We start from the raw sequence: 22,493 nt of genomic DNA on the forward strand, positions 1-22,493 counted from the left end.
AAAAAGCACCAAAGGTAGGCTTATACGTGTGCGCACGTATGTATATATGTATTATCTATCTACACATATACACACACACGCGTGGCACATGCGCACGTATATTCCTTCCTTCTCGCTACAGGCCGTGTATATACAGTGGGAATAATGCGCACACGTGCATCCGTACAAGTGCATGTTCGTACGAACATATACAACCCGTACAACACATACGCCTTGCTGTGCACGTGAATTTAATTTGAAAGGAATTATATATCCTTCAACACAAAAAATTAACTATTAAAAATTATTAAAGAAACATTTAATGCAAGATAAACATTATATATTTCTGTTTGGATTGGTTAATTGCAGGTATGAACATGCAGAGGTCAAATTGTACGAAAATGAAAAAGCATAAAAGCATATAATATATATGTTTGTTTGTATATAAAAACAAGCAGGCGTGGCGCAAGGGGGGGAGATATGCGAATAGGCATTCAAAATATAAAAAAATTGTCTCAAAAAAAAATATGGGGGAATTTCACTATATATAACATGGTACTCTTATATATACGTATACGTAAGCGCCTAATATATGTATATATATATGGGCACATATAGCTATATATACGTGTAGGTATATATATATATATGTATATATATATGAATATATAGAGGCACATATAAGTATATATATTTACGTACGCAGGTATATATTAGCAAAGGCCCATGTGAAAAGAGGGGGGGAGGGCGACGCAGTTTTGTATTAATATATACATGTACATATATATATACGATTAAAAAAAATAAACAGTTTACATAAATTATATAAGCATGGGTTTACATGAATAACTTTTTTTTAATGATTTAAAAAAAGTTACAATTAAAAAAAAATGAAATAAAACATGCTATTTTGTAATAGCAGGTTTAAGTTTTAAAGTACTTTTTTTTTTGGAGGGGGGGGGCCTTTTTTTTTTTTTTATAAACAAAAATTCTCTTTAATCTTCTTCTTAATCTTTTGGCCGTTTTATATCATTTGAACTTTTTGCTTTTTTGGGTTTTTAAGTTTTTGCTTTTTTTCTTTTTCTTTTTCTTTATTTTTGTTTTGTTTTTTCTTTATTTTTGTTTTGTTTTTGCTTTTTTTCTTTTTCTTTATTTTTGTTTTGTTTTTGCTTTTGTTTTTCTTTTTATTTTTGCTTTTGCTTCTGCTTATATTTTTGTTTTTATTTTTTCTATTGCTTTCGTTTTATTTTTTTTTTTGCTGGTACTAATTTTTTTGCAATGTCATTATTTATATGGTTTATAAAAATTTTCTCAAAAATTGCCGTAAAAAACATGATAAATTTGTTTGCTATATATAATTATACCCGTGAAGGCTCGTTCACTTTATATATGTACATTCACGTATACGGGGCGGCAAAATATATGCAGTGTAACGAAGATGTAATTGTACATATAATATATATGTATATATAATATATATATAAGAACATGTTTATTTTTTTCTTCGCTGAAATTGGACTAAATTCCGATTTCAAAAATTGTTGCAATTAAATTAATGGCGCAAAAAGTAGGGGCATAAAAAAAAAAAAAAATAAATTTTCTATCCTATAAATTAATAATCGGCCAACATGTGCTCACTGCATAAATGGCAGAATTGCTCATACGTACATATATGTACAAATTTTTTGTACTTTCACGTCGCATATGTTCATATGTATACAAAATAATATGCGTAGATAAAGTTCAAATCGATTCTTCTCCTCTTAAAAAAACAAGCTGCGTTTACGCGATTGCATATGTTGTATTATACATATGCGAGTGTCAATTTTAAGTGCCTTTTTTTCGCGCCCCTTGTGCATATAAAAATTTACATATATATATATATATGCAATGTAATATAATATATATAGCTTCTTATGCGCTATAGGGAGAAAAAAATGCCGCGAAAAAACGGAAGAAGCAAAACCCAACGTGTAGCCTAGCTGCATATATGCGCTCCCAATACGTGCGTGCAATTTATAAAAAAGCGTGCGCTTCATGATTATTATATGCGCCGTTTAACAGGTTGTATCAATATTGCAGGCGCGACGCCATACGTTGCACGTATATACTTATATGTATACAATACATATAAGTATTACATGTAAAAATTTATGCGTATGTGCCTGCCTATATGCGGCAATTCGACGTAAAAAAACGCGTCCTATGCAAGTGTTCTTCACCTGTCACATGTGCACTGCTTCACTGCGCATGTGCTTAACATCCCGCACCGCGTGAATGGCAAAAATTGCGTGACGCACAAGTGTTCTGCCAGGGAAAATTAAGCTACAAAAAAAAAACAAAACAAAAAACAAACATATGTATAGTACATATAAATATATATATAGTACATATATAATGTATATAATATATGTATATATAATTGCGCGAAACGCCACCTCGTAAAATCGAGAAAACGCACATCTCATGGTGAACAAACACTTGTGCAGAGCAAATGTCGCAAACCTGTTGCAAAACATTTCCGTGCTGCATGTTACATTTTTAAGTGCACAAAAAAAAAAAAAAAAATGACATCAACTTGCGCGCAAAATGGCAGCGGACGTAACTGCTCCATTCCTTCTTTTTGCAAAATTATGGCCCAAATTTTAAGCAGCACGAATTAAACGTTTGTAGTACAGTGTTAAAATTGCTGCTGTTGCTGCCACGTAAGCGAAGTCGCGCCGATGTTTGGCACATCGACCAAACGTAGCAATAGACGGCAATTTCGGATCCAGGCAACCCCGCTCTACCCACAGCACATATTCATAACCACATGTACGTTTAAAAAATGCGCTTGCTTTGGGCCCCTCCTCCTGACCGACTGATTAACAAATTTGAGAAAATGCACTTCACGCCGGGTGTCGCTGTCTTAAACGCTTCTTCGGATTGGGTGCCAAGTTGCATAACCGAGATCATAAAAAAATTACCCCCATTGACAACGCTAACGCGAATGCTAATCCCAATCTTAGTGCAATAATATTTCTCGTGCCCTTATATGTAACGTTTGCATGGCACCGTTGGTCGTTTAAAATTTTTTTTTTTTGTTACTTGTACAAAGCGCGCACCTCCGCAGTACCACCTGTCGATCTCGTATGGTTGCAAACAACGTACAGCACATGCGCTGAGGGCACGTTTCATTCCGCCCACATGTTCCGATTGGAAAAATAGAACATATAAATAATGTGGCCCCGTTTAATTGATACGTGAAAACAAAGCAGACCTATAACACTTTTCGGGTGCATGCAATTTTTCTATTTTAACCCCTGCGCGACATGGCAGAGTGTGGCTTTTTTTGTGTTTCCGATTAATGGGGCTTTTCCGGGTACGCCACAAATAGGTACATACGTACATACATATAAATACATATATGTATGTATATATATGCACGATGACCTTACCGCGTTTGCACGCGTGGCCTTGCGTTTCATTTCATTTTTCCGCATTTTGGCCCCCCTTTTTGCATCCCCCTGCAGTAATGATTAAATCGCCATTGTGGGCAACCCACGTGTGAAAAGCGCCTCCACATTTATCTGCACCGTTTTTAAGAATGAGGAAGGCATCAATTAACAATATTCGAACTTCATACTCGCCATTAACGCGCTTGTTTCGGATAGGGCAAAAGTGCCACTGCTACAAATGTGCACTTTTTGCGCAGTGAAGTCGTTCATTCATGCAGTTCTGCGTAGTGGCATTGTGATGTATAACCACGTGAGACTGCCCCAATGGATGTACCACGTTTATGTACCCACCTTGTCAACTCTTGTTAAGTAATATATCGTGCCCAATAGGGAAGAGGCGATTGGGACGACGAGTTACGTTGCCCCAATTTAAGGCATACCCAAAGAGAATTCACCAAGGGGAGTCTTACAGCCCCCTCCTCCTTAAGAAAAGTACAGCTGCGCACAGCCGCCTGCTTATCTCACAATTCATTAAGCACAAGGTATGTACTATACGAACGGGTTAATAAAAATTGTGGACTTTTCCCATCGCTAGGGATACAAAATATAGCGTAGTTGTAATGGCATATGTCATAGTCTTTTTATTTTTATTTTTTTTTGTATTCCCGTTCTGCCGCGTATCCAGTTGGCATTTTTTTTTTATTTTTATTTTTTTTGTTATCATTTTTTATCCCCCTCGTTAAAATAAAGTGGCAGGTTACTACAAACCCCCGTCGACGTGTTCATTCGCGCCGGCGTATGCATTAACACACGACAGAATCGCACCATTTAAGAGGTATATTCAAATTGGTCGCGCTTAAACATTGTCACGTAGCAGAATGACTGCCCGTTTAGTGTTACGACGCAACGTCCGTTCGGCAAAACAAAAAAGTTACCCTTCATGTGATGGAAAAAAAAAAATTCTTCGTCCGTTTCGAATAGGACTCATTCGCAGCAACAGGGAGCTAAAACTGAGTAGCGAAGCTTGTCTCACAGTTGCACACCGATCGAGGTGTTTCAACCATGACTACACATGCGTATACGTACATGTGCATGCATATATGTGCGCCCCACGACAGGAATTCATAGTAAGGATAACAAACTGGATCGCATTTTTTTTTTTTGCCTTACACGCCCCGCGTCATTAAGCTGCTAAATGCTAAACGCTAAATGCAAAACAATGGTGTGTGTTTCAAATTAACGCTTTCCAAATTGGGGAAAAAATACTTTAACGTAACAAAAAGGTTGTGATGACTCAACTTTTTATCGCCACGTGCGGGGATGTTAAAAAAATTGCTTCTCTCGTGGCCGTTCTGTTCACCTTCCTCTTCGTTATCATACGCACTGAGAAGGTTATCCACCCTTTTGCGCTCAACTTCGTTTCCACCACGGAGACATGACAACTGCGTGTTAAAGGATAAATCGAACTGTTTCAAATTTGCCAAAAAGGGAAAGTCACTTAACGACTTTATTCTATTAAAACTGATATTTATGTGGGAAATATTTTTGTGCCCATTGAGTAAGTACTTAACAAAATGGAGAGACGTAATTTTATTGTTTTGTAAATAAAGGTGAGTCAAATTGGGTGCTTGCCAATTCAGTACCCCTTCTTCACCAGGGTGTTCTCCCTTCGTCTCGGCTACAAAGAGAGGATCTTTCTCCACGTTAACTGAGCATGCTTGATGTGTCTCCATTTCAGCAGGTGTAGGCGAACCATCCATGGGCGCCAGTTCACAAATCTCATTGTGCGATAAACACAAATGAAGGAGATTCTCCAATTTGTGTTTTCCCCAGTAGGGAAAAAGAATTAAAAAGTTTTTTCGTATGTTTATTGTTTTTAAATTGTGCACCTTTAAAACACTCTCCTCGCTAATTATTTCATTCTGGATAAGAACACACAAAAGGTTGTCAATGGAGAGGTGTATAAAGTAATTGCAGGACAGATCCAATTCCCACACAATTAGATTTTTTGCCTCTTCCTGGTTATCCCATTTTCCCGACTCAACGTTTTTGTTCTTTCGGGAAGGTATCCCTATGTTGTTAATGGTACCTGCTGCTATACCCATCTCTGCCTTTTTTAAGGCATCCAATATGGCTATACGGTTTTGACGTACTATTTGGGCAAAATTTTGTTCGCTTCTTAACTTTAGTTTTTTAAAATTTAATATGAGATTTGTGCAGGCACCTGATGGCTCATCTGTCCGTTCCATATACACGAAAGTCCTTCCAGGGTGTCCCCCTTCTTCTCCACAGTCTCCTTCTTCCCCATGGTAGCGAGCCAGATCAAGGGACATTCCCCTGGTTACACCCTCGCTGCTTCGTTCATTGCCATGTATCACGGCACTTCCCCTTTTTTCGCACTCACCACCATGCGGATCTTCCCTCATTCTGGGAGCAGATTTCTAAAACGGCAGTCACCTTACCAAGGAACCTTTCACCCTAGTACGTCTGCGCAGACGTGGCATTCTCTCGTACAAAAGGGACCAACGGATCATCAGCTATCGGGAGAACATCATAATAGGGGGTATTGACACTTGACGTGCGGGAGTTTGAACCCGCATTGGGATTTTGTTGGTGACAAGGGAACTAAGAAGTAAATGTGACGTTCAAGTTTATTCGAACTGGTACGTATTCTCAGGCACATGTACGCGCTAATTTGCGCGCCCACTTAATACCTAATTACGCGCGCACTCCAGCGACTCTTTCGAAATGCTGCGCCGAACCCCCCAAACACGGAAATAATGTTCAATTCCCCGCAAAAAAAAAAAGAAAAAGAAAAAAAAGGATAAACTGGCGTGTAATGGGTTATGCGCACTGACAACGAGAGAGTGCAAAAGGGGGCAGGCACGAGAAAATGTGGTTCACTTCCCCATTGTTCTCCTATGCAACGTTGTGCCACACTTCTACCATTTTAAATTTTCACCATAATAAAAAGGAGTAATCAGAATAGGGTTTAAAACACTCCATATGGTTTCCCTGCATCCTGCTGCCCATTGTTAAGGTAGAACAAGCACAGGAGCTATGCGACAGGGTCGTCACTGCATATGTATATCTTCACAAGGTACTACCTGTTAGTGCATTTCTCCATGCAGAGGTAAGCAGCAACAGGGGGTTGCATGTGTGAGGGGATAAAACACAGGGATGCACATTCATTTTGGAGTGGCATTAAAGAGGTTTTTTTTTTTTTCTTTCTCTTTTTCGTGTTCTCTTTCGCCTCATGGCACTACTTCCATTTCACCGCCTTCCTTATTTGCGACTTAGGTTTCCGTTCTAGCAGCAGCTAATCCCTACGGACGCGCATCGAACGGGAAAAAAAACAGCCATTTTATTAACTCAAGGGATTACCTAAAAATAAAGGGCAAAATATAGCGGAAACTCCACGAGTGGATCGTGCCCCGGTGACAGCATATACCCATGCATAGTTGCCTTTCATCCCCTCCCCACCAGCACCGAGGGATTTAACCACCGCCGCAAAGGATGTCATGTAAACTCTCGCGACAGACCCAAGGATGAATAACGACGAAGTGAAAATTATCGAAGAGGAATATAAGCAGTTTTATGATAAATTTTACTACATAAATGAAAACACATTTTGCATAGATATAAATATGAGTGAAGAAAATGAGGAGGAGTCCAAAAATATGGTCCCCAAGAAAACGCTAAAACTGGTCATTCAATTTGATGGTCACCATTTCGAAGTATTGAATGAGGATACACATCGAGGAAGTTGCTCCAAAAAAACAGAGTTTGAAAATATTGAACAAATTTTCAATACCTTTTGCCCCCTGTCCTTTAAAAAGTTCGTCAGCCAAGGCATCACAAGGAGGTTAAATTCGTCTTTGTAGCTTTTCCGCCCAAAGGGGGAAGACTCAGCTCGATTGTGCGCCCTGTCCGGGGTCATCGCCCCTACGCGATTTAATTGGCCTCCCAAAATTTTGCCTTAGTGGGGAAAAAGGTGGCGCAAAAGAGGGGGAAAAAATTGATACCAAAAGGGGGAAATAATTGGTACAAAACGGGGGATAAAGTTGGTGAAAATTTTCCATTTTTTCCAAATCGCCAAAATTGCCAAATTGCCAAATTGCCAAAAATTGCGAAAGGGACAAACACAGATAAGCATCCTAACGGACTTGCCAAAAAAGACTAGCTTAAAAAAACAAAAACTTTGGCCATCCCCCCTCATTGCGGAAAAGCACTCGAAATTGCCCCTCGTAAAGTTAGTTCAGTTTAAGGAGCATATTACTGATATAATCACCTCTTAAGCGCAGAAGCCACCACCACAACAACGAAAGGCACTTCAGCACGTTACTCTAGCAGGAGGACAAGGTACGCCCACGTTCCAACTAAGCATCCGTCCACAAATGAGCGACTTCGTGAAGGTCGACCTGGTACACAACCTGTACAAGAACAAAAAATGGAAAGAAATAAAACTGAACAAATTCGAAAGCATAGAAAATGTGAAGAAGAAAATATACACACACACGGGCACCCTCCACAACAACATGGAACTCTATGCATATGACGAGCTAAACATAGACAACAGTCAAGTCCACCTGCGTAACGATCACTTATGCCTTAACGATTACCATGTGAAGGATAACTACACCATCTACATACAAGATAAAGACAATGCCGCCCCCAACGACATCATTTATCACATAGATGATGCTGAGAAACTAAACCAACTGAAACACTTCAAATACGAAATGAAGGAAGAGGACTATGACAAGCGGCAGGACACGTTTCGAAATTTTATAAAAAAGTTGAGGGCGCGTGGGGGAGGGGCTTCCCAAGGGGAGGCTCCAAATGGGGAGATCCACCTCAATGGGGAAAGCCACCACAACGGGGAGATCCACCCAAATGGGGAAGACCCCCTGCACAACCCCCCCTACGATGAACAAACCTACCAAATTGGAAACAGGTGCAGAATAAAAATAGGAGACCGCAGAGGCGTTTTAAAATTTGTAGGAAAATTAAAAAAGGGAAACGAAATTTTTGTTGGCGTCGATTTAGACGAACCTTTGGGGAACTCCGACGGCACATACCAAAAGAAGTTCTTGTTCGAATGTAAGGGAACCAAATATGGGTATCTTGGAAATATTAACTCTATCGAGGTGGGAGACTTTCCCCCTTTCGACATCATGGATTTAGACGAATTTTAACCCACTATGGAAGACTGTGAATAAGCCTTTTTTTTGGGGGGCACCCACATAGCGTGCAAACATTTTACATACTACCCCACGCCGCGGATGGTGAGACCGCAACGAATTCCCAACCCGATACGTAACTGTACACGCATCTTGGGGGGGTTACTCTCTCCGCTTCATTCTCATGTGTGCGCAGTTTTTATCGCCAACATATGGCACGTTAAGCGCCCTTTTTTTTTACATTTCATCTCTTTTGGCCTCACTCGAAAGGGGAAACAAAACGGACTTACTGTTAACAGCGGATTGGGCAAACTGCTCATTGGGCTATTGGGGGCTGGCCTTGCATGTCCCCCCAACATTTTAATTGTATATATATGCCCGCCCCCCCCGTTCCACTTCGCCATTTTACTAAAACATCCATTCGTGGGATTAACCCATCTCGGGAAAAACAAAACAGAAAGGGTTGAGTAAGTGTTGCGATGTGAGTGCATAGGAAGGGTAAGCTTCCCACGGAAAACTGATTTCTTTTTTTTTTTTTTTTTTTTTTCTTCCAAATTTGTGCAGTGCAAAATAGAGATGAGCAAATATTTTTATTAACCCCTTTTAATTTTTAAAACACTGCGCATTGATAAATTGCTGCAATGAATAATGAATTAAAAATTGTGCAAAAATGCAAAAAGGCACAAATCTCGACTTCGAAAACATTCATACTTTTTTCCTTTCTTGGAAAGGTATGATATTTGTCACCCCCACCACATCCCTTAATTGCGGCGTACTCTTTGGTGAAGCGTTCCAATTTATTTTGCTTCCCCTCTTGGTAGTGGGCAAAAACTTCAGTTGTCCCCTCCTCGGCGTCCTACCCTCTGCCAAATGCATACGTGCTTGTTGCGTATCCTTATATTCGCACCCGTTCTGTATATTCCCCCTAGTAGTACCGTACTAGTTGTAAATCTCCCCTTTTTAAAAAATGAGTGATGAAAATGAACAACACAAAGATGCCCTCCTCCAAGAAATGAGTGAGTACAAAAACAACAGCAAGAAGTTCCCCGATATACTGAGAAGTTTCGTAAAGGAGAATATTTCTGACCAGCGGCTCGCAGAAAGGTAAGTATGCCACTCGGTGGAGTCACCCATTTGTGCATGCTATCACTTTGGGGCCGCCTAAAAACGGTCGAGATGCTCAAAAGGCAGAAAAATCCAAATCACTTGTGCGCCCATCACCCCCCCACACATACACTTTGCAGATTTTTAAAAGAATTTGATGATTCCTACTTAAAGGTTATGAACCTTGATGAACTGGAGCTTCTCTGCTCATTCATCCTGAAGAGGAGAAACATCCAAGTGAAGTAGCCACCCTGGTCAAACAGGCGAAGTTTTCATTTAAGGGAAGCCTTCCCCATTTGGCACACACCTTTGTCTGAGATGTTCATTTTTTTATGTAGAAGAGTACACACAAAAAAAAAAAAAAAGGCCCCAAAAAATTTGCGAACAGGATAGTGACAAAAATTGAAAGAGGACATGTGCAACATTACTCTTGTTGGATGGTTGGATCACTTATGTCCATTTTTGCTTCCTTGGAGTATCCCCCCCCACAACCTCTGCGTGAATACCTAAGATGCACTGCATCATGTGTACGGATGGGCCATCCTGATCAAAGTCGATATTTTCCGACATGTAACTAATCACATCCATGTAATTTGCATGCTCCAACAAATAAAACTTTTTTTTTTAAAATAAAATTTATCATATGAAATAATAACTTAAAACTTACTCTTCGAACGAGGAAATTTTTGTTTCGAATGTAAAAATTTGCTAATGTAAATCCATCAGTCAAAATTTCGTCTATATAAAAATTGCAGTTGCACGAGCTGGTAAAAAATACGATATATGTTGAGATTAAAGAAAGGACGAGGGATGGATCATTTGAATAATATTTTCTCAACTTGTATTCGTCATATTCTATGTTGATAGCTTCCTTTTTTATGTTCACGTCGAGCAGTTTTGTGTACGCACTAGCGAAGAAGAAGCTACAAAGGGTGGTCATTGACTTGGTTTTTTTCTCAACATTTTGGAGGCTCATCTTGGAGGCCTCCTTTTTTTTAAGCAGACCGTTATTACTTCCTTTTTCTCGCAAGTCACAAATTTTGCTTCTTTCGTGTCTGTCCCTATTTGGCTTGTGCAACGGGCGGGTGTTCCTCTTCCATCCTGTTCGTCCACTTTGGAGCGGTTCCTCCTCTTCTTCATTCGCGCCATTCGCTCCATTCACGCCATTCACAGCGAAGACGCGTTGTCCCCCCACCTGCGCGTCATCCGATTCCCTTTTACTCTGCGAATCAGGCGAGGGGGGGAGCGACACCCGTTCGGAAGCGACATGGGCAGCGGCATCATCATTGTTAGCGGCATCATCATTGTTAGCGGCATCATCATTGTTAGCGGCATCATCATTGTTAGCGGCATCATCATTGTTAGCGGCATCATCATAGTTAGCGGCATCGCCATCACCACTTGGGGAACTTCTTCTGCTTGGGAAATTTTCAATCAGATGGTAAAATTTATCCGAGATGTTTCCCAAGTCGGTTTGGTGGTCCACGCGGCGGTTAGCTTCCTCACTCGCTTCCTCACTCGCCTCCTCACTCGCCTCCTCGCTCGCCTTCTTGCCCGACACGCTCAGCCCCATCTGCGCCGTAACCTCACGCGCGCTCTGAAACACTTCGCGCAGAGTAGCGCGTCCCGAAAGAAACAGCACGCACAACTGTAGACACAACAGGAGCACCATCTTTTGCACACTCGAGTGCATATTCGAGTAAACGTTTTTAAAAATAAATTTGCATATCTCAATTGGCTCATTGATAGTAAGAAGGATCATGTCAAACAGTTTGATCGTGGCGAAGGGACTCTTCCCTTCTCGAAGGAGACAACTCGAATGGTTTAGCGAAAGTAGTGCTTCATATAATTCTACACACAAATAGGTTAACACATCTCCCTTTCTGATAAACTTTGGCAAGGCAACCACTGCCTGACATATGCGAAAATTTTCTTCATCATACGTCTCCTTCTTGTCATTCAATTTCATATAGTCATAATTCATATCCTGTTCATTTCTTTCGATATAATTTGCTTTGCCTTTCATTCTGTGCAGACATTCGAACAGATCTTCCGGTGGGTCTGTATACATGTGCTTGTTCCTATCCACGTTGAGGTAGTATTCGTTTTCTAATTGTAGCTCAACTAGGAACTGCTTCTCTTCGATGTCGTATAGGTCGTTTTCGATTAACGAATCTGCGTTTTGAATCAGCTTATCGTCTTCGCTTTTTTTCTTCCCTTCGTCAGGGGGTGGTTCCCGCAGGGTGGCCACCAGCGCGTCCACTTCGTCATTCGATTTGTCATTCGATTTGTCATTCGATTCGTCACCCGATTTGTCATTTGCTTCTCCTTCTCCTTCTTCTTCTACTTCTTCTCCTTCTTCCACTTCTTCCACTTCTTCCACTTCGTCACCCTGGGTGCCCCGCTCCGGGTCGTTCATCCGGATAAGGTCCCCCAGGTAGACAAACCCACTCTGCTTAATAACTTTGAAGCACCTCAGTTCTTCTGGGAAGCGCTCTGCTGGCTGTTGCAAACTGGGGAAGAGACTACCTCCCTCCCTAGGCTCTTCACAATTGCCCATTTTTACATCGGTCCGCACATGCTTTTTTCCCGCCTTGTAGGATAGAGCATCAACGTAGAGCCTGAAATGGTCAGCCAGTATTTGCCCAGCGACCAGGGACACTTCATCCTTCCGCTTAAACAACTCACGCACCATTTTCGTAACCCTTTCAAATAGCTTTGCACTGTGGTGGGAATTCAATTTGTATATATGTAACTCCACCTCGGAAAGTGCACCAAAATGGTACGAACTCTCAACAAGCTTTTTATTTACACACTTCATGTGTACGCTAAATGTGTAGAGTAATTTGCTCAAAATTATGGGGACAAAACTGGAAGCAGCTTTTTGTTGAGAATCGGGGGAGAATTGTCCCAAAACGAAGAAAAACATTTCTTGTAAAAAATCGAACGCCATTATTCCGACCCTGATCCGTTCATCTGATGTGCAATCTGTAGCACAGCTATACATGCTTTGATTTTCTTCTCCCTTCACTTGCCTAACAACGTTGAGGTAACTTCTTCCCTCGCGAATCACTTCACTAGAGTGAATCACTTTTTTCTTCTGTGTGAAGTTGGCAAACGGTGTGCTGGAAGCTGTCCAATTGGGCCCCACCAAATCGGCTAGGAGCTCAATGAAGGTAAGGGAAAAACTGAGCGGCAAACAATTACGGGAGAAAATGCTGAATAATTTTTCCAAAATGTAGAAATCCCATTTATACAAAAAGGCAAGGTTGATAATTACACACAGAAGATACTTTACCGTTCGGTTAAATAAACATAAGGAGAGCTCTTCTTCATTTTGAACGACTTTGACAAAGGGACTCACATTCTCGATTAAGCTGGTGAGTAGTTTTTCTCCAACAGATTCCCCATGACAGTACAGGTGGACGTAATAAAAGAGGTTCTGCAGGATGTGGTTCATCCGGGTTAACTTGAGTGCGTCCTTTGAGCTTTCCCGCAAGTCGCTCCCCTTGTCCGCCTTGCCGCTTCCACTCACGAGTAGAAGCCGCCCAAGGAGTGTCTGGCAAAAGGGATTCACCAAATGGCAGTTCACCACCCGCTTCGTTAACAGGGCCATCTTTTCGTAGTTCACTGTAGCCTCATCTCCATGCAGCCAATAAAAGACACAAGTCTTCACAGCATGTTTAGAAAATCCTTCGTCATTCAATTCCCCTGGAATGATGTGCTGATAAATATACAGCTTCCTCTTTTCGTCGTTTCCTTTTTTTCCACCTACATCAGTTATACACTTAAATAGGACAAATGGGAGAGTAAAATATGCCTTAATAATGTTGTGAATATCTTCATGGTACTTTTCCAATGCTGTGTTGATGTGATTTTCCCTTTGTTTAATTGCCTTTACGTTACTGTTGTGCTTTTCCATACGGGTCGCACTCTGGGGCGGTCGTTCATTCTCTGCTTGGCGTAACACCCCTCCGCGTAGGTACTTGGATAAGATATCCCCCTCGGCATAAACAAATTTGATCAAATCGAGGACGAATGACCAATTTTCGAGGGCCACCTGGTGAGCACCACTGCCGCTACCACTGCCGCCACCACCACCGCTATCACTACCACAAAGCATCATACTCAACGCTTTGTTAACTCCCGTTATGATCCACTCACTTAGATAGACCCCTCCGAATGGGAAGAGTCTTTCCACCTGGGAAAGCATCGTTCCTCCTGAGTCCTTCCCTTTTGTAAGAAAATCAGAGGGGTAGTAAGGGGTAGCTCGGCATAGGTCTTTCCCCCTCTCTTCATCTAACTCTACCCTAGTTGCACCTTCACAGGAAGTGGTTCCCCCTTTTCTCCTCCTTCCCATTTCACATACAGGAATGAACCACACGTAGATCAAATGGTACCTCTGTGCTTCTTCAATCGTCTCGATCTTTAAAAAACCTTTCAGCGTACAACTGATAATACTGTGCAATACAAAGAAACATTCGTCAATCAGTTTGTTCATGTTGTTTTTCATCATTTTTATGGCTCCTTCGTTATTCCCCCTCTTTTGCAATTTCGCTATTTGGACACTTAGCGGAATGCGTGTCGCGAAGAATTCCTTCAATACATTCTCTACATCTCCCCCCCTTGCCCCCCTAGGTAGGACGTCCTCAAGGTGAATTTCCTCCTTGGGGTTCACCATCTATTCTTCGTTTCCTCTTTTGGGTGTGTGCATGTGCATTTGCGTGTGCATTTGCGTGTGCATTTACGTGTGCATGTGCATTTTCGTGTGCATGTGAATGAGCATTTGCGTGTGCCTCGCCTTGTTCGAAGTTTGCTCCGTTTGTGGCGCTTGTCACACCACCCACAATAGGCCTCTCCCACGGGTGGAGTACCGCTCTGAAGTCCCCTCGAAATGAAGCCAAAACGTGCGCACATATAACTGTTCATACATATGCGACTTGCTACGTGGAGGATGTTCTTTCCAAACTGAGTCATCTATCAAATGGGGCCACCCCTACTATCGCCGCTTTTCTTTTTTTTTTTTACAGAGAAACAGTTCTACTTTTTTTTTTTTCTGAACAGTTCCATCAAGCCAACACAATTCGGTAAGTTCCTCCGAAAAAAAAAAAATATATGAATGTTCGTGTACACTTTTTAGAGATGCCCCTTCCCAAGGGGACTTTTCACAAAATTGGCCATTCATTCGTCTCGCACGAAATGCAGAGTGCTAGCTTTAAAAGGAAAGAAAATTATCTCATCCATTTGGAACCGCATAATGATGTACCCTCACGCCGCATATTACTGTGAAGAACTCCTCCCGTGCATGCTCGTATGTGTATATTTATACCTATATGTGCATTTGTCCCCTCCCCTCACAACCTTTGTGGTTTAGTACATGGGGCAAAAGGGTGCGGACTTACACCTATGTAGATACGCACAAGCCCACACACGCGTGTACACCTTTTTTTCCGGTGCCGAGTACGAAGCTGTGTACGAGGTAGGAGGCCGCTTGAGGACTGTCACGTCAGCGGGACAGGATGATAGAACCGTTTAAACAGAATTGGCTAATCGAACATCACCAAGTAATACGAGGATCTTACATCTTGTGCTACTACATGGGAGGGGGGACATTCCTTTCGTGAAGAAGCAACACAGGGTAGGGGAAGCCTAATTCTGTGCATAACTGTTCGTACGTGGGATTAGTTCCACTGTCCTCACGGTGACCATTCAAAGAGAGTTGATGCACATCTCGGTGGTACTTCTCGCGCGAAGTTATACCCAGTGGAGGCGTAACATTTTGTCCTTCTTTTTATCGCTGGCGAGTGTGACGATGGGTATCCCTTTTCACTTTTCTAAAAATGTTGACAAAGGGGAACTCGTGCGATTGCGTTAAGTTATGTTATGTGTGCCCAGCAGAGGAAGTGTACCATAACCAGCACCCGTGCGAGAAGGGTTGAGTCAAAATGGGAGAATATTCACACGATCAATCACAGTGTGCAATACACAATTTACAGCTCAAATTGGCATATAAGAAATGGATCGGGAGTGGCTAACTTAAATGCAGAGTTGTTCACCGTCGTGGTTTAACCGGTACATGCTCATACGTCACTCCGCTATGTGACTTCCCCACGAGTATGCAATTCGTTCAACTCAACTGATCATTCCCATACCCCAGAATACACGACATTTACATCCACACCTCCGATGTGAATTACGTGGTCACAACCCCCGCCACAACTTCGTAAAGACAATGTTCGGAAATTTTAATTTCTCCCATTGGCTCACTTCATCATACGATATACAGCAGATGGCCACTGAAATGGAAGTGGAAATTATAAGATACCTTTTTTTGCGCTCTCAAAACAGTTATATAGGAAAAAAAAAAAAAAAAGTTCCCAAAATTTTGTGTACAAAAAGTACATGAAAAAAAAAAAAAAAAAAAACGGAAGAACAATGTAAAGTTAGACCTAATATCACTCACTTTTGGACGTTTTAAAAACAAAAAATATATACATAACATTTTTCTTCCTGCAATCCTTTGGACATTGCAAAAGGGGAGTGGGGGGAAGTAAAGGGAAAACCACCATAAAGGCAAAAAAGCGAACCAAAAAAAGGGAAAGCCATGCCATTTACCTCCGTCACCATAGGACATATAAATCATATACTTTTTTGCCAGTATACCACGAGGTAACAATTTGAGCAAAGGTACAAAAAAAAAAAAAAAAAAATCTAATGGGATGGACTCATTACGGGGAAAAATGTAGGCGAATTGAAGGACACTGTATTTTTTTACGAAAATAGGTAAGGAAAAGGATGCGAATTTCTTTCCTTTTTTTTTTTTTTCCTCAAAAAATGGACTTCCCCAGCGGTAGGACAGGCCGCTCTGTGCATGTAAGTACTGCCTAACACATAGGGGAAAAAAAAAATAAGTGTACATTGCAGGCAAAAAAAAACTGTAGGTATATAAACCCTCGCGTGGCGCGTTTTGGGAGAATTATTTTTACGACATTGGTTCACTTCATCGTTGCGCTTTTTTTCCCACGTTTTATATTTATTTTTCACTTTTTATGTTTATTTTTCACTTCTTATGATTATGTTTCCTTTTTTATGTTTATTTTTCCGTGACTCGCGCGTCCTTGGTGTCGCCGACTGCGTTCGATGGTTAAGAGGCCAATTGCGTATATATACCTTATGCCAGGCTCGCCATAACAGATATATACATATGCACCAGTCCGTACATGCACGTCAAAATAATTGCTTACGCACAAGTGCTGCGGATGGTAGTCCCTCCTCCCATGAGGGACATATTCAACTCGTTACTAATTTTATTTATACGTATTATTATAAAGGGGGAAACCGAAACCCGTTTTTGCATGGGTAGGTCAAACGAACTCTAATGACATGCGCGTAACATGAGAAAAATGTTTTTTTTTTTTCACTCTGGAGGGTTGAAACGAGCATATAAAATAAAAATATCCCATACATGAAGTCATGACCTTGTCAACCTCGTTAGGAGGACATGATTAGCGAAAGGAAAACTAACTCGCTCCCCATTGTTAGCAAAAAATCGTAATGTCATCGTTTTTTCTTTATATTATTACGATTTTTGGAGCAATTTCATTTCTTCCCCTTTTTATGTTTTTTTCAAAATTGCTATTTATTTAAGGGAAGAACAGAAAAAGAGGGAAAAACTTAAGTAGAGCATATATGACAGAACTGAAGCGCGGAGTAACGGCAGAGATAAAGAAAAAAAAGAAAAGAACAAAACAGAGTAGTTACTCTTGCAGATCGTTTATATTTGCCGTGCCTGCAAGGATCCCCAAAAGTTCCATTTAACGAGCGGCACCCGCCACCCATTTTGTATACGTAGTGAATTACATTCTAACCAATTGCTAATTACCGAAGCATGAATTTACATAGCCAACCAACTCATAGCAGAAATGGCATTACCAACTCGTAGCCATAAATGGGAAAGAACTAATTTGTTGTAAGCTCCAATTACCCATGCGGGGAAGAAGCAGGACAACCATTTGTAGTGCTCGCATGGAGGGGGAGGTAGCCACTTATAGCAGTAGTCCTCTCCTCAACGATGTCTCTATTTACGGTGGTTCCATTGCAGTATCCTACGTCAGATAGTCATGCAGGACACATGCAACCTGTGACATGTTTTTTTTTTTTTTTTTTTTTGGTTACCACGTCGTCTTTGCCCTCCTTGCATCAACCTGTTCCACGCGCTTACCTATGTAGCGTGTAGTATGTTCATATATTTGTTTCGTGATAAGCGTACGTAATTGCGTCTGTGCGGGTCCCCCTTATGCAACAGGACTCCCACGCACGTGCTGTACATCGCGGTTAGCGTAGTTATTTGCATGACGGAGGGTACTCGCCTGGACTATATATATATTTTTTTTTTCCGTTTTATTTCATCCCGCTGCTAGCAAAGCCAACAGAACGGCGTTGCCCATATGCTACTTTCCTCCACCATCGCTTGCATACCAATTTGATTCCCCACGTTGGTACACACGCTCCTATGCCACAGTTTTGAGGAAACAATATTGAAGGCTACGCGGTGACTAATTTATTGTGAGTTTTTTTTTTTTTTTTTTTTTGCGTGCCTAACCATTGAAGGTGAGGTAACGTGACCTCTCCCATACGTCATCATGGGGGACCCAAACGCTGTGGAGCTGCGCCCTATAGACGAAGACCACAGCGAAAGGGACAAAAAATCGGGAAACGCAGGTGATAGAAAGAAGCACCATCGAAGGAAGGAAAGCTTAAACAAGGGGAAGGAGAATGCACATGGTTCGCATAGTGATGACCGACAGGGAAGTCAATCGAGGGGGCACAGCGATGCGCACAAAAGGAGGCAAAATGGCCATCGCCGCAGAGATGGTTCGGGGAGAGGAAGTGCAGAGCCAGTCAGGGGTGAAAACGGCGCATCAGCGAACGAAGCTGCGAAAGAGGATGCTAACGAGGCTGCCAACGAGGCTGCTAATGAAGCCGCCAACCAAACCGCTAGCCAAACCGCCAACCAAGCAGCTGCGGAAACCCCCCGAGCGAGGGAACGGCGAAGCCGCGCGCCCAGCGAGGGGCAAGACAGCTCCACGTGCGCCGACCTGGACGAAGAAGCCAAGTTCATGGAGAACTGGGAGGAAACGCAGAAAAGGCTGTACGACCCAACCATAGGGTTAAGGAGGCACTACACAAACGAACTACTCTCATGTGGAGAAAAAAACAACATACGTGTATTGGAGAAATGGTCATCTATGATTAACAGAGACATTAACTGGTTCATGAAAACACACAAAACGACCTTCCTAAGGAGAGTCAAAAGAGGTATCCCACAAAAATACAGGTGGAAAGTGTGGTTCCAAATAACCAACAGTAAAATTCTGCTGAATAAATTTCAAAAAAAATATTATTTTTTATCAAAAAAAAAGTCAAATTATACGAATTTGATAATGATAGATATTTCGAGGACCTTCCCCGAGTTGTTAATATTTGATAAGTATGCTCAGGAGCAGCTATTTCGCATTTTAAATGCATATTCAAATTTCGAGCCGTCGGTAGGGTATTGCCAAGGGATGAATTTCCTCGTAGGACTCCTACTCATAGTCAGCAATTTTAACGAAATCGAAACCTTTTGTGTTCTAGTTAGTCTCATGAATAATTACCACCTGAAGGAATTTTACAAAGAAAAATTTCCTCTACTTAATAGATATATATATCTGTTTGAAAAAATATTACAATGTGAAGTGCCCGACTTGGTTAACCATTTTAATCAGGAGGAAGTGTTTCCACCTGTGTACCTACACCAGTGGTTACTAACCCTATTCATTGCTAGCCTCCCCATCAAAAGTGTTATAGTCATATGGGACTACCTGTTCAGTACCAGCATAAAAACCATACTCATCATTTCTGTTGCTTTGTTGAAAATTTTAAAAAGTTACTTAATGAAACATAAATTTGAAAAAATATTAAAATTATTAAAATCGTTAAAGTATAATGAAAGCAACGATGATATTCTCATTGCAAAATTGTTGATTAAAAAATCAGAATCAGTTAATTTAAGTCCTGAACTTAGTTTCCTTTTTGATAATATTGAGAGAGAGGATATTCCCTTTGATGGGCAATTCAAATTTTTTATTGGAGATATTAATAATTGTCATTTTACCCACGTGGAGGAACAACCTGCTCCCAATGGTACAGGAGTCACTGATGGTACAAACAAAGATCAAACGCGAAGCCCCAATTGGGACCAGCCTTCCCTAGACAGCTCCACTCCAGGCAACTTCCCTGCTGGGAGCTTCACTCCAGGGAGCTTTTCCCCTGTAAGTTTCACCCCAGGAAGTTTTAGCCCCTCGAATTTTTCTGCCCTTGACGGAGTTCCCCTGCTGAATTTCTTCTCCAACCGGGTGCTCAAAAGGGACAACAAAGCGGAGAGGAAATCGCCCCAGGGGAAAGCAGCTAGGGGGCAGAGTCAGACCCCACGGAGGTCACCAAAACCGCAGCGAACACAAGAAGAAGACGCGAAGGAGCTGACCCAGCCAATCAACTGCGATCGGAGAGGAGAAGCAAAGGAAAACCAACATGGGGAATATGATCAGGATATCCAAGATGGGGAAGAAAAAGCGAAGAACGGACGAGAGAGCAATAACATGAACACGTTTTACTACAAAATTTTAAGCAGCAATGAAAAGAATTTAAAAAAAAAAAATGCAACTGTGACTAGCCAAAATAGCAGTAACGAAACGGGAAATGGCATTTTCAGCAATTCGACCAACCAGAGCAATAGGACCTACCACCATGTGAAGTCGTCAAGCGTGCCCAGGTCACTCCCCATCGGAGGAAGCAAATCGAAAAGCATGAACATGAACAGCAGCAGTGGGGTGCGCTATTCCGCAGGGAGGGGAAGGAAGCCACCCCTCAATACCGATAAAAAGGACTCAAAGGGGAATCTCCAAAAGGGGATGGTGTCGTCTCCGATTGATTCATCCCCAAGCAGTTACGAAGTGAAGAACCGTACGCCACTGAATTGTGATCGTAGTGAAGGGTCAGCTGGGGAAAACCATCAGAAGTCACCCCGTCATGCGCAGAAAGGAAGCACCACGCATGAGAGAAGCCACTCGCGTGAGAGAAGCCACTCGCGTGAGAGAAGCCACTCCCGTCATGCAGGTAGTAATGAACCTGGACAAGGAACCACATCAAACGGTGCACGCAAAGGGAAGAACTGTGCCGAAAATAGTGCAAGGACTAACACGCACGACTATGAAATGTACGACAGTTATGTAAGCGAAGAAGATTTGTCTAGCTTTAACGTAGCGGGACAGCAGGTCGTTAAAAGTAGGAAGAAAGGTCGTCATAACCATGGCAGGAGTGATAAACGCAGTGGTGACCAACGTAGCTATAGAGAGGAACATGACTTTGATGATGAGGACCAGCAAGCAGACCAACACGTGTTGTGCAAAAGTGATTCCTTTGTCGAATTTAACCGAAGGAAGAAATGCAATCCAGGGGGGAAGAAGCAGGACACGGGGGAAAAATACGATTTACTTCAAGGAAAATTTGTAACTGATCGTAATGGGAAGGAAAAAAATGGAAAGGAAGAGAATGGAAAGGAAGAGAATGGACAGGAAGAGAATGGACAGGAAGAGAATGGACAGGAAGAGAATGGAACGAGGAACAACTCTCGTTGCACCTCCCTGGAGGAAAATCTACAAACAAAACATTTTAGACTTAGTAAAGAAAGGAAAAGTCTCACAGGTAGCTTAAAAAGACACGCATATTACTATAATTCAAATGACGCTAACAATGAGTGTTACTACCCCTATAGGGAGAACTCTGCGCAGAGGGATGAAGGCTACTGGCTAAGGGATGATGACAATCCAGCAGAAAGTATTATCACAGGAAAGGTGAAACAATTTGAAAAAAAAATGAATGAGGAGGAGGAACAAGAAATTAGCAATGCGAAGGAGCTACGCAGGACGAAAGGAGGAGAAACAGCGGAAAGTAAGAGGAAAAAAAAAAAAAAAATCGAATGATGCGGGTCAACATGGGGAAGATGAAAATCGGGATGTCGAAATTGAAGGAGAGGATGACGATGAGGAGGAGGAAGTAGAAGAAGAAGGAGAAGAAGGAGAAAGCATTTTCAGTATCAGCCAATATATTAACCCGGACGATAGCGAAAAGAAACAAAACAGTGACGAAAAAAATAATGGACTAGGAATTTTTAATTTAATACACTCCTACGCCAAGGACAGTAGCTGGTTTGACGTTTCCTCAATAAATAAATACTACCAGTTTGGCAAAACCAGTGGGGACATGGAGCTGGATGACATAAACGCAGATAACGAACGGGAGAACAAGGGGAGGTATGCACGGGGTGAGAAGCGGGATCATGGAAACTAGTGCACTCGTTTTTTTGAAAACCACCGCGGTTACTATGGAACCCCTAGAATGATCCGCAAGTGTGTATATGTGTTTCGCCTGGCAGGAGATCTGCCAAGTGTTTGTTTGTGTGTGCGGCGGTTCATTCACTGTACGTTGCGTTCGAGGCGCTCCGCATGTGTGGAGGGGAAACAATTAGCTCGCGCGACCGTTCGTTTGTTTATTTGTTTGTTTGTTTGCTCGCGTGGAGCGCAATGAGCCCAGCCGCGAACGGAACAAACTGCACATTTGAATTGAAGTGCCAACCTGAGTTACAAAAAAAAAATAAAATAAAATAATTTAAACCTGATTAATCACTTGAAGTTCATTTTTTTTTTTTTTGTATAAAATTTTATTTTCCTGTATGTGTACGGATGTTTAA

General features: G+C 41.7%; 5 protein-coding genes across 5 annotated transcripts; 3 read left to right on the top strand and 2 right to left on the bottom strand.

Moving 5' to 3' along the window:
- Window positions 1-4,684: 4,684 nt before the first annotated feature.
- Window positions 4,685-5,521, bottom strand: PCYB_071460 (hypothetical protein; the record flags this gene model as incomplete). Its single annotated transcript, XM_004221543.1, has 1 exon — window positions 4,685-5,521. A coding segment is annotated over one exon (837 nt), but the record flags the coding sequence as incomplete, so codon positions are not given.
- Window positions 5,522-7,813: 2,292 nt separating this feature from the next.
- PCYB_071470 (hypothetical protein) lies at window positions 7,814-8,614 on the top strand (the record flags this gene model as incomplete). The annotated part of the gene is made up of 1 exon (XM_004221544.1): window positions 7,814-8,614. One exon carries the CDS (start codon window positions 7,814-7,816, stop codon window positions 8,612-8,614), a length of 801 nt encoding a protein of 266 aa, XP_004221592.1.
- A 952-nt stretch (window positions 8,615-9,566) lies between these two features.
- PCYB_071480 (hypothetical protein) lies at window positions 9,567-9,949 on the top strand (the record flags this gene model as incomplete). The annotated part of the gene is made up of 2 exons (XM_004221545.1): window positions 9,567-9,703; window positions 9,844-9,949. The coding sequence occupies 2 exons, from the start codon at window positions 9,567-9,569 to the stop codon at window positions 9,947-9,949; spliced, it is 243 nt and encodes an 80-aa protein (XP_004221593.1).
- A 328-nt stretch (window positions 9,950-10,277) lies between these two features.
- On the bottom strand, window positions 10,278-14,219 carry PCYB_071490 (hypothetical protein; the record flags this gene model as incomplete). Its single annotated transcript, XM_004221546.1, has 2 exons — window positions 10,278-10,804; window positions 11,222-14,219. 2 exons carry the CDS (start codon window positions 14,217-14,219, stop codon window positions 10,278-10,280), a joined length of 3,525 nt encoding a protein of 1,174 aa, XP_004221594.1.
- Window positions 14,220-18,345: 4,126 nt separating this feature from the next.
- Window positions 18,346-22,093, top strand: PCYB_071500 (TBC domain containing protein; the record flags this gene model as incomplete). The annotated part of the gene is made up of 5 exons (XM_004221547.1): window positions 18,346-19,888; window positions 20,033-20,574; window positions 20,691-20,726; window positions 20,959-21,694; window positions 21,747-22,093. The coding sequence occupies 3 exons, from the start codon at window positions 18,346-18,348 to the stop codon at window positions 20,724-20,726; spliced, it is 2,121 nt and encodes a 706-aa protein (XP_004221595.1). The 3' UTR covers window positions 20,959-21,694; window positions 21,747-22,093.
- Window positions 22,094-22,493: the final 400 nt, after the last annotated feature.

The sequence above is a fragment of the Plasmodium cynomolgi genome, chromosome 7 (assembly GCF_000321355.1).
Source record: "Plasmodium cynomolgi strain B DNA, chromosome 7, whole genome shotgun sequence".
Classification (NCBI taxonomy): domain Eukaryota; phylum Apicomplexa; class Aconoidasida; order Haemosporida; family Plasmodiidae; genus Plasmodium; species Plasmodium cynomolgi.